The sequence below is a fragment of the Vulpes lagopus genome, chromosome 15, assembly GCF_018345385.1.
Source record: "Vulpes lagopus strain Blue_001 chromosome 15, ASM1834538v1, whole genome shotgun sequence".
NCBI classification, from domain to species: domain Eukaryota; kingdom Metazoa; phylum Chordata; class Mammalia; order Carnivora; family Canidae; genus Vulpes; species Vulpes lagopus.
In genome coordinates, this window is record NC_054838.1 from 9,354,198 (window position 1) to 9,369,155 (window position 14,958).

General features: G+C 46.2%; 1 protein-coding gene across 1 annotated transcript in view; it reads left to right on the top strand.

Annotated features, from left to right (window-relative positions):
* The window catches only part of SERGEF (secretion regulating guanine nucleotide exchange factor), a 218,118-nt gene that overhangs the window by 42,707 nt on the left and 160,453 nt on the right, over positions 1 to 14,958 (top strand). Inside the window, 1 exon segment of the mRNA XM_041730627.1 lies at positions 7,265 to 7,431. Coding sequence (XP_041586561.1) covers positions 7,265 to 7,431 — 167 coding nt within the window.

A 14,958-nucleotide genomic window follows, 5' to 3' on the forward strand; every position in this document is an offset into this window, starting at 1 on the left:
CACAAGCCAGGGGGAGGGGCAAAGGTAGAGGGATAACCAGGCTCCCCACTGAGCAGGGAGCCCAGCACAGGGCTCCATCCATGGGCCCCAGGATCATGACCTGTGCCAAAGGCAGATGCTTAACCAACTGAGCCACCCAGGTGCCCCATGAGTGATCTTTGATATTAAAGTGGATGTTTTATTTTAGGATGTCGGTCAGACTAAATATTCCAAAGATGCCAATAAAATTGTATTGTGTGCCACTCATTTTGACAGTGAAGATTTTTAGACATCGTTGTTGAAGTGTAGATCAGGAATGTCTCAGAGACCATCTAACCCAGTCCTCTTATTTTATGGATAGGGAGACTGGGCCCCTGGGGGAGAAGGGATCTGCTCAAGGTCATGTAGCCTAAAAGAGAAGCCAGGAATAGGATCCAGATCTTCTGAGTCTTGGGTTTAAGTTTCCTCTCCCTTCTCCACTGCTTTCTTCTTTTCCCCTAACTTCATTTGTTGGTATGGCATGGTACTTCAGAATCCTCTGATTTGTCAGATACTGGGGTCTTACAAAACTCTAAAATTCCAAGACAGAGCCTTCATGCTTTTCCGCATCTTTGCTTGTCCATGGAGATGTTGACCCTATGACATTGGTTGGTGGGAGTTGGCTGAGAAGATCTGACAAATTGGTAGACACTGTGGGTGGACGCTGGAAATCCTTGATGAGGCTGTGGAATTCAGCTGGGAGAATGGGAGTACCCATGGCTAACATTTACTATGGAGTATCACATACTTTTTACAAAAGTATCCTCACAACAAACTTATACGTAGATGTTATTATTCCCATTTTATAGATGTTGAGTAATTTGCTCAAGATTATGGAACCAGTGAATGATAAAATTCAGAAGTTAATTTCATTTGTTTATTCAGGCAACAAATATTGAGTACCTGCTTTGTGCTGGGCATTATTCCAGGGTTCAGAGATGAGAAAAACCAGACCATCCCCAAAGTCATAGAGCTCACTCTCTGGAAGGGAGACTGACACTAAGCAAAAGTCTTCCTAATGAGTATACATTTATAAATTTGAGACAAGCGCCCTGAGATGAGGGCCGTGTTTCTCCAAGATAGTTACATGGAGGAACCTGGTCTAGGCCAAGGGCTCAGCAGAGTTGAGGATGTAGCAGGAGTTGGCTAGGTTAAGGGGCCTGGGGTGGTGGAGACAGCCTGGGATGACGGGGGTGGCACGGTGGCCCCTGGAGGAGCTGCGCAGGACATTCGTGCACATTCACAGCCTGCTATGACTGCTTCCGGCACCTGTGCTCTGAGCTTTCTCCCCGCTCTCCTTCCATGGGAAGAGTAAGCTGGGGGATGCCAGTTAGTTCCGCATTTGCCAGTCTTTGGTTATTGTCATCAGTGCCTTTTTATAAAATCCTTGTCCGTGTGGCAGAACAAAGGATGAGTTACAGAAATCAGGTTCTTACACTTCACTGACTTAGAATTAATAACCTGCGAGTAACTGGTGTTTGTCAGCAGATGAATTAAAAATGTCACAAACTCCCAGCTAGAGAGTAGCTCACTTCTTACCTGTGTGTGCTCTAGGAGGCTTCGTAGCACCCTGGAATATGCTACGAGAGGGACTGAAGGGCTGTCTGGCCTTTTCTCTGCCTTGACCTAGGGGTGGGTTTTTTTTTTTTTTTTTAAAGATTTTGCTTATTCATGAGAGATATGCAGAGACATTGGCAGAGGGAGAAGCAGCCTCCCTGCAGGGACCCGATATGGGACTTGATCCCAGGACCCCGAGATCATGACCTGAGCCAAAGGCAGATGCTCAACTACTGAGCCACCCAGGTTCCCCTAGGGGTGTTCTTTTAATGACATCTATCTCTGTTTGTGACTCCCTTTGGGACATTCACTGATACTCTGTTCCCTTTTGGGACATTCTCTTAAGAAAGAGTGAATGTTCCTTTTATTACACTGTAATCCATCTTGCTTTCATTATCAGGACCCCTTTCCCTGGAATGGGGTAGAAATTCCCCTTCCCCAAAGAGCTTAGATATTGCTGGAGTGGCTTCTTACCTGCTGTTACCGCCATTCCAGACAGCCCTCAGATGGTTGCTGAAGGAAGCTGCCTCCTTGAATATTAATTAGTCTCAGCCTCCTGACCTCCTTCTGCCCTGCCAGGGCTTTGCACAAAATTGTCTTCTCTTCATTTACTTCCTCTTTTTTTTTTTTTTTAAGACTGTATTTATTTATTTGAGAGAGTATGAACATGCAGGTGAGGGTAAAGGCAGAGGGAGAGGGAGAAGCAAGCAGACTCCTTGCTGAGCAGGCAGGGCACAAGGCTTGGTCCCAGGACCCCGAGATCATGACCTGAGCGGAAGGGAGATGCTTAACTGACTGAGCCACCCAGGCGCCCCACTTACTCTTTATTTATATTTGACTCTTTAATAAGATGTTTGCAAAAGGCCTCAGAAGAGTTAAATCATTTGGTAATGAAATACTATTTCATGATTCCCATTGATGGAACCACAGATCTGGCATTTTTGCCCTTTTGCCTATTTCATTTAATGGTACCATCACCTTCCCACCAACCTTGAAATCCTGAGATCTCAGAGTGGGGCTCATCCCCTCCTGTTCCCTTTCTCTGACATCTAATGGGGGTGCTAAGCCTTGCAGATTCTTAACTTGTTTCCCCCCTGTGACTTCAACCTTAGGTTCAGCCCCAATCTGTCTTAGGCTTGTGTAATTGTAGTGGCTTCCTTCCTTCTCTTTCGCTTGCTACTGCTGTGCCTTTGGATAAGTGTCTAGTTCCTTCTGCATTAAATGGGGCTGGGAAGAATGACACACAGGATACCACATAGAGAATGCTTAGACTAGTACATAGCACACAGTTGGTGCAACACAAGTTAGCTATGAATATTCTTATTACTGGTCCCTCCACCTTTGCCAGATGCTCTATCCCCGAACACTCCTCTGATTAGGCCCCACTCTTGCTCCCCGTCTGCAGTCTCCCCATGGTCTAGTTAGCAGCAATTCCCAAAGTGAGCATGAGTTGAATTGCCAGGGTATGGAGGGAACAAATTATGATTCCTTTTATGTGTTTTTATCTCATTCTTTTAAATTTTCTACTTTGTGAGTATATTTTACAGTGTATGCTTTTTTTTTTTTAGATTTTATTTATTCATTCATGACACACACACACACACACACACACACACACACACACACAGAGGCAGAGGGAGAAGCAGGCTCCATGCAGGGAGCCTGACTTGGGACTCGATCCTGGTACCCCAGGATCAGGCCCTGGGCTGAAGGCGGCGCTAAACTGCTGAGCCACCTGGGCTGCCCTACAGTGTATACTTTCAAATAAAGATATATTTATAATTTGTATATAACATCTACTTTAATAAATAGATGAATATATATGTATATATAGGTGTATAATGTGTGGATATATATATATATATAGGGTGTGCGTATGTTTGTCAATTTTTTATATATACATCTATTTTTATATAAAAAATATTTTACTAATGAGAGTGCAAGCCAGCAAGTTTGGACTGGTTTGGAAGGTGAGATCCAGACCCTGAGCCTGACATTTCCCTGTGGTAACCCCAGCCTGCAGTCCTGACTCGTCTTGCAGTCCCTCTTCCTCATGACCTTCGCTCTCTTCTTGTGCCTTTTGGTTTCTGTCATCGTTCATCCCCTCTTCCCACTCCTAAAACGTTTTCCCTCATCCTTGCATTTTCTTTTCCTTTCTAGAAGTTCACCTGAAATATCCCTTGTTCCATCAAACCTGCTGGGACAGTTCCATCTTGAAATCCTCCAGGTTCCTTAGGCATTCTCAGTCCGTGCTACTCACTTGGTGCCTGTTGTTTTCTGTGTTGTGTTGGGTTCTTTTGCCACCTGTACTTACCATCTTGGCTCCATAGTGATTTGATGTCAATTTGCACATGGACGTGCCTTGAAATAATATTTAATTTGCTGACTTTATTTTGTACCATTGGTCCTTTTTCTCACTTATCTGAAGATACCTACCTACAGTTTTTAGATGACATTAATGTATGTATCTTTTATCACTGTAATATGTAATTCTTGACTATGGAAAAAAATTCATTTGTTACATTCATGCCCTGAATCTCCTTGGATTTGACAGCATGCTTCTGCTGGAGACGTATTTTTGTCTACAGTGCATGAGTGAACATTTTTTGTATGCGGAGTCATTGTTTTCTTTTTACTTCAGGTGACCTAAAATCATCATCCTTGTGTTAAATGCCTTTATTTCAGCACTTATCGTCCTGTGTTTTTTAAGGCTTCCTGGGAAGTGAGCTGGTACACAGACCATACCTGTTTGATCTGGACCTTCCCCTTCCTCAAACACTGTAAAAATTGAGAGTAGCTGGGCAGTCATTGAAGCTACCAGTGGTCTTGGAGTCAGAAAACGAAGGTTTTAATCTTGATTCTACCATCTACTGGTTGTTGGGTTTTGACCAAGTCCTCTAACTTCATCTGTGAAATAAGTGTAGTAATCTATACTATGTGGAATTAGTTTGAGGATTAACTGAGATAGTGGCTCTGAATATGCTGGACACCTAGGAAGTGGTAGAGAAGTATTTAAAAGAAGAGGAAAAGTAAGAATCTCCTTTGTCTTCTATGAGCCTTCTGATGCAGGGTATATTTGGGGGACAAACAGACAGCTTCGGAGAATGCACCTACCTGATTGAGCTTCGGAGAGTGCACCTACCTGATTGAGCAGCTTCGGAGAGTGCACCTACCTGATTTAGGCTGGGGAATGAAGGCTGGACATCTAGTCAGCCTGGTTTTTGGGCTTGTCTCTAATAGAATATCTGTGGCCTCCTCAGGGAACATGAGAATTAATTAGTTAATCTTTGTAAAGTGCTTTGAAGGTGAAAAGTGCTATGTAAGTAGAATGGCTGAATTGCTATTGGAGATGGAATCATGGTAGCACCATATCCTGGCAGTCTTGCCTGCCTTGGACATCAATAATCAATAGGAGAGAAGATTCTAAGATGTTTTACTTGATAAGAAAGGATTCATTGTGGGAATTATGTTAACAGTTCTTTGATAGTCTTGGAGATAGCAACTTGCCAGTTCTTTCCAGCGGAAGGATGCTAGGGTTGGTTAAGAAGTGACAGTCTCATCCTCTTCCTGCTTGGGACTCTCCCTTCTAAGGTAGTCTGGTTATAAATCCTACCCAGCTCAAGTAAAAGGATAGTTTGCCAGTTTTGGATGCTTTGTGGGCCTTGGGCACATGGGCTTTTTTGTGGGCCTACAGAAGTGAGAGAAGAGTGTTGAGTGTTGGTTATCCATTGACACAGACCCTGTGTGAATAACCAATACAGGATGGTACCATGAGCTTGTAGATGGAGATATGGCTTAGCTTTGTGACCCTGGGCTGGTCACTTCTCTGAACCTTCTTTCCCATTAAATGGGAACATAGTAGTTGATGAGTACAGTAATAAAGGTGGCCAACAGGAGGGTGGGAGTTTCCACCCTTTCTGTGAGGGATTGAGGGGTTAAGAAAGGTTTCATAGAACTGGTGGTACATGAGCTGGACTCTGTAGGTGGAGTCGTAGTTTATCAAATGAATAATGTAAGCAAAAGGCATCCGTGGCAGAAGGAACGAAACATGTGAGGCCATGACATAGCACATCTGAGTGGACCCACTTTCAGTTCCTGTCGTATACCTGATACCCCACGGGCTGCACACACCTTGTTCCCTCTTTGAGGAAGCTCAAAACTTCTTGTGAACTTCTTGGTATCTAAGTCGTGTCCATGAGTAAATTGATCCTGAGAACTATATCCCTTCAATATTCTGACATTTCCCCCATGAGTCTGTGGTTGTGCTGTAGCTGACACTATAAACCATATGTTGATGGGGGGCCAGATGAAGCTTTGATACTAAACACAGTAGTATCATAGTAGTAGATTTGTCTAGAATTTAATATGCATTGCTTGGTGTTTTGTCTCTTAAGCAGAGTTTTTCTTTGTTAAAATAAACATGTATAAAGAATTTATACAGCGCACATGGTTATGCATATTTATTGCAGAGAATCTGTTAATAATCTATGTCTCATCGGATTTTGCATTTCTGTTGAAATAACAAATGTGGCACTTGGTACAACTGAACGAGTTTGGTGAATTTTTTCTTATCTGGGAGAAGAAAGGCATTTCTCTTTTTCCAAATTCCATTTTCTTCAATCATCTTCTGCACTGGCCAGCTTCCCAGGTGGTGCATCTGGGGGACTGAGGCTTTCCTGGCTGTAAACGATTTTGTCTTTTTTCCCTTCTCTCACTCCCTTCCTTCTACTACACATAGACATTGGCCTTGGGACTATGAGAATTGCTCCTTTGGGTAAGAGCATAGGCTCTGAAGGTCATCTTATGGAGAGAATACACATGAAACTGGCTAAGCGTAAGGTGCTAAGAAACTGTGACGGGGGCAAGGCAGGGGGAGCCTAGGGGACTTCAAGGTGGCTGATGGCCTGAATATAGACACCTGGGCAAAGCTCAGGAAGTGGTAAGGAGGGGATCCCTGGGTGGCTCAGCGGTTTAGCGCCTGCCTTCGGCCCAGGGCGTGATCCTGGAGTCTTGGGATCGAGTCCCATGTCGAGCTCCCTGCATGGAGCCTGCTTCTCCCTCTGCCTGTGTCTCTGCCTCTCTCTCTCCATGTCTCTCATGAATAAATAAATAAAATCTGTAAAAAAAAAAAAAAAGTGGTGAGGAGGCCATAAAGTGTGGTCAGAGAGTTCCCTGTAGCCCTGTCCCCGTGTGTTAAGATGCAGACATGCAGGCTTTAAAATCTGCCTCCGTGGGGCACCTGGGTGGCTCAGTCGGTTAACCATCTGCCTTTGGCTCAGGTCATGATCCTGGGGTCCTGGGATGGAGCCCAGCATCAGGCTCCCTGTTCAATGTAGAGTCTGTTTTGCTCTCTCCCTCTACCCCTCCCCCTGCTCATGCTCTCTCTCTCTCTCTCTAAATAAATAAATAAAATCTTAAAAAAAAAAAAAAGAATTTGCCTCTGCTGGAATCCAGCTCTGGTGCTCACTGCTTGTTTGATCTTGTCATGCCATTTTATCCCTCCAAACATCAGTCCCCTCATTTGTGGAGTGTGGCTAGCTGTGCTCTCCCTACAGGAAGATAGGATGGCTCCTGGTACATGGTAGTTAGTACTAAAATAAGCGTTCATGCTTCCTCTTCTCATTCATTGCCTGAGCATGAGAGCATAGCTGTGCAACATAGTCTTAATTCAACTAATGTTTGTTTTTAGAAACTGGAAAGGTGTTTACCTGGGGCCGAGCGGACTATGGTCAACTAGGGCGGCAGTTGGAGTCTCATGAAGACTGGAAAGCACGAAATGAGGATTCATCCTTCCCCTGCTCAGGACCTCAGAAGAGCATGCCTTCCTCTCTGCGTTGCTTAACAGGAGCAGCTGAGGTAGGAAGTGACTTTCCATAGAAGTGATGCATCTCTTTGTCTCGCTTTGCATTGAAGCGTTTATTGAGGGCCTACTGGGTGCTTCTAGTGAGGGCGTCATGGTAGGATCCACGTTGGACCCTGAAGGGGTCCTTGCCTCAAGTTGCTTGGGTTTCAGTATGGTAGAAAAGGGAGGTACCTGGATAACTGTACTGCAAGGCAGACTGTGTGTAACTCCTTTAGAGACATTCCCAGTACTCCAGGTCTGCTTCAAAGAGTGAGAAATGCATTCAGGCTCTGGGGATCGGGTTAGGCCAGAGTCATGGAGGACATGGCGTTGAGCTGTGCCTTGGAGGATGGGTCAGACTCAAGCAAGCAGCTATAAGAGGGAAGAGGACTTTCAGGTAGGCACAACAACAGAGTCACAGGGGCAGGGAAATGAAGAAGCTGTTTGGGGGATCGCTGGTGGTTCAGTTTGGCTAGAGCATGAGGAGTCTGCAGGGGCGAATGTGAGGTATTATCAGAAAGATGGGTTAGAACCTGATCAAGGGGGCCTTTATCCTGAGCTAAGTATTCGGCACTTCTGTTTATATTTCCCAGGGTAGAAAATACTGTAGTTCAGTTCCTTATTCGAGCCCCTTTAATTCCCTGAAATGTCTTGAATTTCTACATTTAAAGCAGGAGTCTTAATTTCTCCAGGGTGTGTATTTCTGTTACTAAATTTTACTTTACTGCTGTCCTTAAAAAAAGAAAAGGCTAGGTTTTTGAGAAGAATGAGGATGGCCACGTAGGAAATGTGCCTCTGAACCCAAGTTGGCTTAATGAAGGAATTCAGTTTTCATTCAGAGTCTGTCAAAAAAAATTAATAAGCTAGCGAGACTTCTGTAATTAGCATCAGACTAATTACAACCCTCTTCATACCTAGAGGGCTTCCCTTCCCCCGGGGCCTGCCTGGCCTCCTCCTTCCGGCTATGTAGGACGCTTCTCAATTTCTGCTGCACATCCCAGACCTGCTCCTCCTGGGCCTTTCCTTAGTGCTGAGGTTAAGTCTGTCTTTCTCACTCTCTTTTTTTAATCAAAATGGCACTCATTAAACAAAACCACAAAGGCAATTTAGAGATGGTAATAATAATAATAATGATACCATCCCTAATCTTAATCACCCTAACAAGTGCATCCCTTTTTGTATACACACATGTACATACTTTACAAAGTTACAGTGATAGCATTTACTTTTCATTTATTTAGTCTTCATTTATTTAGTCTTCATGTATTTTATCACCAATGCTTTGCTTTATTTCTTCCTAATCTCTAAGGTCATTTAAAATGGAGTATATAGGATCCCTGGGTGGCTCAGCAGTTTAGTGCCTGCCTTTGGCCCAGGGCGCGATCCTGGAGTTCCAGGATCGAGTCCCACGTCGGGCTCCCGGCATGGAGCCTGCTTCTCCCTCCTCCTGTGTCTCTGCCTCTCTCTCTCTCTCTCTCTCTCTCTCTCTCTCTATGTCTATCATAAATAAATAAAATAAATAAATCTTTAAAAAAAATAAAATGGACTATATAACATATATGAGTCCAAGGTTCTGGGATTTTCCAAACCATTCTTTGATTGTTGGACATTTATATCATTTCCTCTTTTTTGTCAGTATGGTGGACTCTGCAGTGAACACCCTTTTGAACTGTTTCTTTAAGAAACAGTCTGGGGGATAAAATTGTAGGGGCAAAGGCTGTGAACATCTTTATGACTTTTGCTGTGTTTCTCAAGGTTCTGTTTGAAAGAAGTTGACTCCCCCAGCAGTGAATGAGGGAATGCACTATTTTAGCTGGTATTGTCTGCTTTGCCAGTGCAGGTGCTGAGAGCTTGGTACCGAGTGCTTTAGACCCTTTACTTTTCTTTGTCTTTCTCAGAACATTGAGAACATTGTCTTTCTCAGATTTTGTGGTCTGGAAGCATAGCAGAGGCCCAGAGGCTTCATGGATCTCTCTGAGTCTCTGGTTTCATTGGCAAGACGAGGATCCTACTGCCTCCCACAAAAGGTCATCAATGAGGATTACACACAGGGTTCTTGGCATGGGGCAGGCACTCAGGAACTGTTGGGTCCTTTCTCTTCTTTGCCTTTTAATATCCTGTGGTGGCCGTTGTGTGTAGCACTGTGACAGATGAGGCCAATCACACATATAGCCTAAGTTGCTGACAGTAATGTGACTTTTGTTTAGCTTCTAAGAAGGGCAATCTGGGGAGTTGGCTTGAGCTCTGAGCCTCGGGCAGCTTCATTTTATGGTCTCTCCATCTCTGCTCTCCAGTCTCTGGGGTGCTGGTATGTATACTTGCCAGTCTCACTGCAGGTTCAGACCCCAGGCTATCTCCGTTCGGTACATTTGGTCTGGGAATTATCCCTGCTGTCAATGTCCAGATCTGACCTATCAGGCATCTATTTGCCTGAGGCCCGGAGCTGGGCTAGTGGGCAGCTCTAAGCTGCTAGGAGTGAATGCACCTTGGGAAAGATAAAAACGATACCAAACTAGGTGTTGCCCTGAGCGGGGCTTGGCCAGGGACATCCAGGGACACCTGTGGAGGCAGGAGTAGCCTAGAAGTAAGCTAATGATTGCTGACCTTCAAGGAAGTGAGTGTGGCCTGTAGCTGAGCAGTTGCCTTCTTCTCTGTCCAAAGGATAAACGGAGTGCGGAGCAAGGTGTCTGGGCTGGGATCCAGAGTGACAGCCACATGGGAGGGGAAAGCACAGGTGGTACAACCATTCCTTTTTGTGAACAAAACAAAGCAGATTAACACAATGTTACTTGGTGGTTATTGTGGGCCAGGCAGCATACTGAAAACTTTACGTGTATTATTTCATCTTCCCAGTAAAACTGGTACAAGTGTCATAATCGCTGCTTTATGAATAAGGAGACTCAGGCTCAGGATGGGTAAGTCACAGGCCCCAGATCACACAGAAGGGAAACACTGGGACTGGGACTTGACCTTGAAGTATTTGAAGCTCACATGCTTTCTGTGTAGATAAAGTTGCATCTGTCCTTTTGCATATGTATCCTCACCTGGATAAAAGTTCTGGGAGTCTGGAAGGCAGAGTCTCTGATTCCCAGAGAGTCTCAATTCTACCTTCTGAGCCGTATCTCATCTCTAGCCTGAGAAAGACCTTAAGACTGTAGACCCGGCAGGCCTTTTTTTCGTGTTCTTATGGTGGTGAAGACTATGTGTTTCTTGCTCTATCAACTTGGCCTTAGATACTCGGCTCACCTAGTCACTCTTGGAAAATTCCAGGTATAGCAGAGTCATCAGGACTAACCCGCCCCATGTACGCATCAGGGCAGAGTGTGTGTGAACCACAGCAGCTTCCCTGGCCCCGGCTGGTGCTGCCACCTGCACATTTCCCATGGAACCTTGGCTCTAAACTCTGCTTAAAGGTGGAAGCCTGTGTTTCACAGTTGGGCAGAAGTACTTGTGCTCACTTAGTGGGTCCACTGGGGCTCCCCAGGATTCAGTAGCAGCTAGAGCTGGGCATCCAGTGTGTTCCTGGAATGATCGGAAGACCTGCTTGACCAAGGGCGAACAGCCTCTGAGGGGACAAGGTCCGGACTGGGGGTCAGAAGACCTGGCTTCTAGCTTTGCTTCTCCTGGGATTGAGTGAATTTGGGCAAGCCCCCTTTCCTCCTATACCCTCAGTTCTCCCATATGTGGGTAGGGGATGTTAGACCAGATGATTCCTGAGGTTTCTTACAGATCTAAGAGTCCTTTCCATATCTGATTTGTATTTTATGGAAATGATCACTACTTAAATTCATAACGACTCCTGCCCCTGGAGTCCCTCAGGGTCATAGCCAGTATCACTTGACCCCTAGCTGCTGGTTCAACCGTGGCAGACCTGGGCGTTTTAACTAATCCAGAGGTTCTAGGCTATAGTACCACTTGAGCCTTGCTCTGCCTCTTTGCCTTGGCTCTGTTCTCTGCCCTTGTTCCTTGTCCCCAGGGCCTCCTGTTCCAGTTTAGGTCACTGGGATTTAGTATGATGCTGCCGTCTGGTCCCCCCAGGACTTGCAGTTCAGCTTTGATTCTTGTCCCTGTGGCTGTGACCTTATTGCCAGGGGCAGGCGGACTCTGTGACACTACTTTCTGGGTTCCCCACCTGCCACCCCCTCTGTGGGCTTTGTGTGTGCTGTCCCACCTTTCCTGCTTTCCTGAGTTTACCTCCTCCTTGGCTTTGGGATCTTGCCTATTTCATAGTCAACCCAGTAAACATTGGTTGACACCTGCCACATACCTGCATTGACCGCATGGTGGTGGTGGGTGGGGAGGTGGATTCAGAGATAAAGAATTCATGTCTGTGCCCTCAAAGAACTTCAGGTTTGTAAGTAAATCCTTACTGTACAGAGTAGATGTGCTATTAGAGGTGTGTACGGAAGGCCCGGGGAAGTGGGAAGATGGGGATGATTTATGCTGAAGACACCAATGAACAGAAATGTTGTTTGAACTGGGTTCTTAGAAATGAGGAGGAGTTTGGCAAAGGGAGAAGGACATTCCAGGCAGAAGGGACAACATGAACTGAAGCCATGAGTCTAGATCTGTTCCACCTCCTGGGCCGGTCAGAATGCCTGCCCATTCCAGTGGGCCAGCGTCACTTTGAGGTCTAGCTGCCTGTCTAGCCTGTCCCGCCACCGCCATCCATCCTTCTGATAGGGTTACTGTCTGAAGGAAAATAACTTCCACGTACCTTATCTCATTTGCTCCCAGCGTGATGCTGTGAAATAGGCCAGACTTGGAGTGATTATCCTCCTCTCACAGTTGAGGAAACTGAGGCCCAGAGAGTCTAGCTGGGAATTAGGAGAAGGCCCGAGACAAACAAGCCTGATTCCCAGCGTTTCTGAGGGCCTCGCTGTGGGCTCAGTCTGCAGCCAGGGTCCTGAGTCATGTTCCTGGTTTAAATTCTGCCCACGTTTGGTTGAGGAGCCCCAAATCCCAGTCAGGGAGCTCAGTGCACATGTGCACACGTGTGCACACACACACGTAGTGCTTGGAGCAGGAGAGGCATCGTGGAAATAAACAGGAGTTGAACCAAGGACTGGGTACTCGTCAGGCCCGAGTGCTGTCAGCCCTGACTTTGCCGCAGGACCGGAACTGTCTGGTGGAGGGCCTACCTGTGCGCTGGGTCTGGCTGAGATCTGTCAGAACGAGTGGGCAAGAGGCTATTTTTAGTCTGCAGAGTCACTCACTCGGCTGTGCCAGCTGAGGCTTGAGCTAGTCCCCTGTGCTTTCCACACGGTTAGTTCAGAAGGAGAAATACCACTCGAATGCTGTGTAAAACCCATTAACAGACCTGGAAGTTTCCAGGGCGTCTTTGTCCTGCAGCTCCCTCGGAAGGCTGCCCTTCCTGGGCGACCTTCCTCCTTTCCTATATTTAATGCATTTCTAATTTTAAGTTTGTGTCAAGACTGTGGGACTTCGGTGCCCTAAATAACACAGAAATCTACCACCAGCAATCAGCTGAGTCCAGAGGGCTCTGACAGGATTGAGCACAGCCTGAAAAAGCCTCCCAAGTAGCTCTCTGGCAGGTAACCTCCAGCGTCACTGCCGTTGTGAGAGGAGCACGAGGTCCCAGAGAGCGTGCAGCCCCCGCAGCCCGAACCTTCCAGGCGCAGCAGGTTTCAGAGGCCTCCCCAAATAGGGCAACAGTGTCCCCCCAAGACTGTTTCGTTGGGAGGCTGGAACGGCTAGCACGGCTGCGCTGCTGCTGCTGACCTGACGGGAGGAGTAATCACACCAGGCAAATGTCAAAGCCGTGGACTGGGTTTGTCCATGTGAACGCTCAGAAGACAGAAGGGAGTCACCAGACAGGGCTGTTTTGTTTGAAAGGGATGGTAAAGGGTATGACACAGCAAGCACTTCTTTATCTTGTTTATTTATATTTATCGTCTCTTCTCACTAAAATACCGGGTCCAGGAGGGCAGGGGCCTTGTCTGTCTCATTCAAAACCACGTTCCTAGGATCTAGAAAAGCTCCTAGTACCTCCTGGTTGCTCAGTGGATGTTTGCTGACTGAATAAATTAAGATAGAATGAAAGAAATGGTTTCCAAGGTGCGTGACCCTCTTCAGGCCCACGGGGCTCCTCCGTACTGTCTGCGCTTCTCGGTCCTGGCCAGTCCAGGAATCTGCAGGTGTGAACGTTTGCATGTTTACAGGCATTTGGGCATCACATGTCCTGCAGAGCAATATGCTCGACAACCTGGAAGTTTCTTACAGAACCTGTTGATGAGGCTTATAGTCCTTAGGGCTTCAGGACTTAACAAGTGCTGCCATGTATGTGCATCTTCAGTTTTCCTCTTTTTATTGAGCAGATGCTTGTGTCTGCCTGTCTGTCCGGGCACTGCATGAGGCGAATGGGGGGAGCAGAGAAGGGTGGAACAATTCATGTCTTAGGAGCTTGTGGCAGGGCTAAGATCAGTTCGTGACAGGACAAGCTAAATGTGGCAAAGCTGTGAGAGAGAGTCTGACAATGATCCCATCCCTACCCATGTCCTTGGGGACCTTTTCTTTCTTTCTTGCATTTTCAGCCCCTCTGGTTCTGTTGGATCCTGCAGGGTTGGGGTGGGGGGTGGTTGGGGTGGGAGGTGGTGACTGGAAAGGCTTCCTAAATTGGAAGCTTTGACATTAAATTATTTCTCAAGGGAGCTAATGCAAAATAACAGGGGAATCTTGGCAAGAACTTGCATTAGGAGGAAAGCAGAGGAAGAGCAGCCAGATAGAGACTGTGTATTGACAGGAGAGGGAGAAAGCAAACCAGGAACTGCAGTGTTCTCAGAAGCTAAGGAAATTTCAACAAGGAGGTCAGGGAGGTCAGAGGCTGAGAAAAGACAGCTGGGAGGTTGTGGTGACACCTCTGAGAGGCTCAAGCTGGGACGTAGGGAATGAGGGGATGGTGAGAAATGCAGGTTGCAGGTGTGAACAACCCTGCCAGAGATTCAGTGGCCAAAGGAAGATGAGAACAAGTTCAGGAATTGGGAGGAGGAGAGTTTGGTTCGAATTAGTTTTGTGAGCTTGTGGAAACTGGAGTATGCGAGAAGGCCAAAGGACAGAATGAGGGAAAGAGAGAGAGAACGAGCTGTGAGCAAAAATGCAGGAGGCAGGGGGCATAGCTGGAGCAAGGCACCCAGGGAGATGAGAGAGGCTTGGAATCTCTGTGCAGGGGTGCGTTCTAACAAGATGCAAGGACACTTTCTGGTAGCACAGGAGTGAAGAAAAAAGGGGACATGTGAAGATGGAATTTTTGAGGTGGAGAAGTGCTTTCATTGACGTGTATATACCTTTTGTCATCGTGGTATGTCTTAGTTTTCTTTATTTATTCGGTAAGTATTTATTGCAAGCCATGCATAGCACAAGGTGCCAGGAATTTAGAGCAAAGACAAAGTTGCTGCCCAATAGCTGTCAGGTGGTATTTATTAGTGCTACAGTAATTATTAATATGTCCATCTCTAAATCAAACATTGAGTTCTTTGAGCACAGACACCATCTTATTTATCTATGTGTAATGAGGGCCCAGC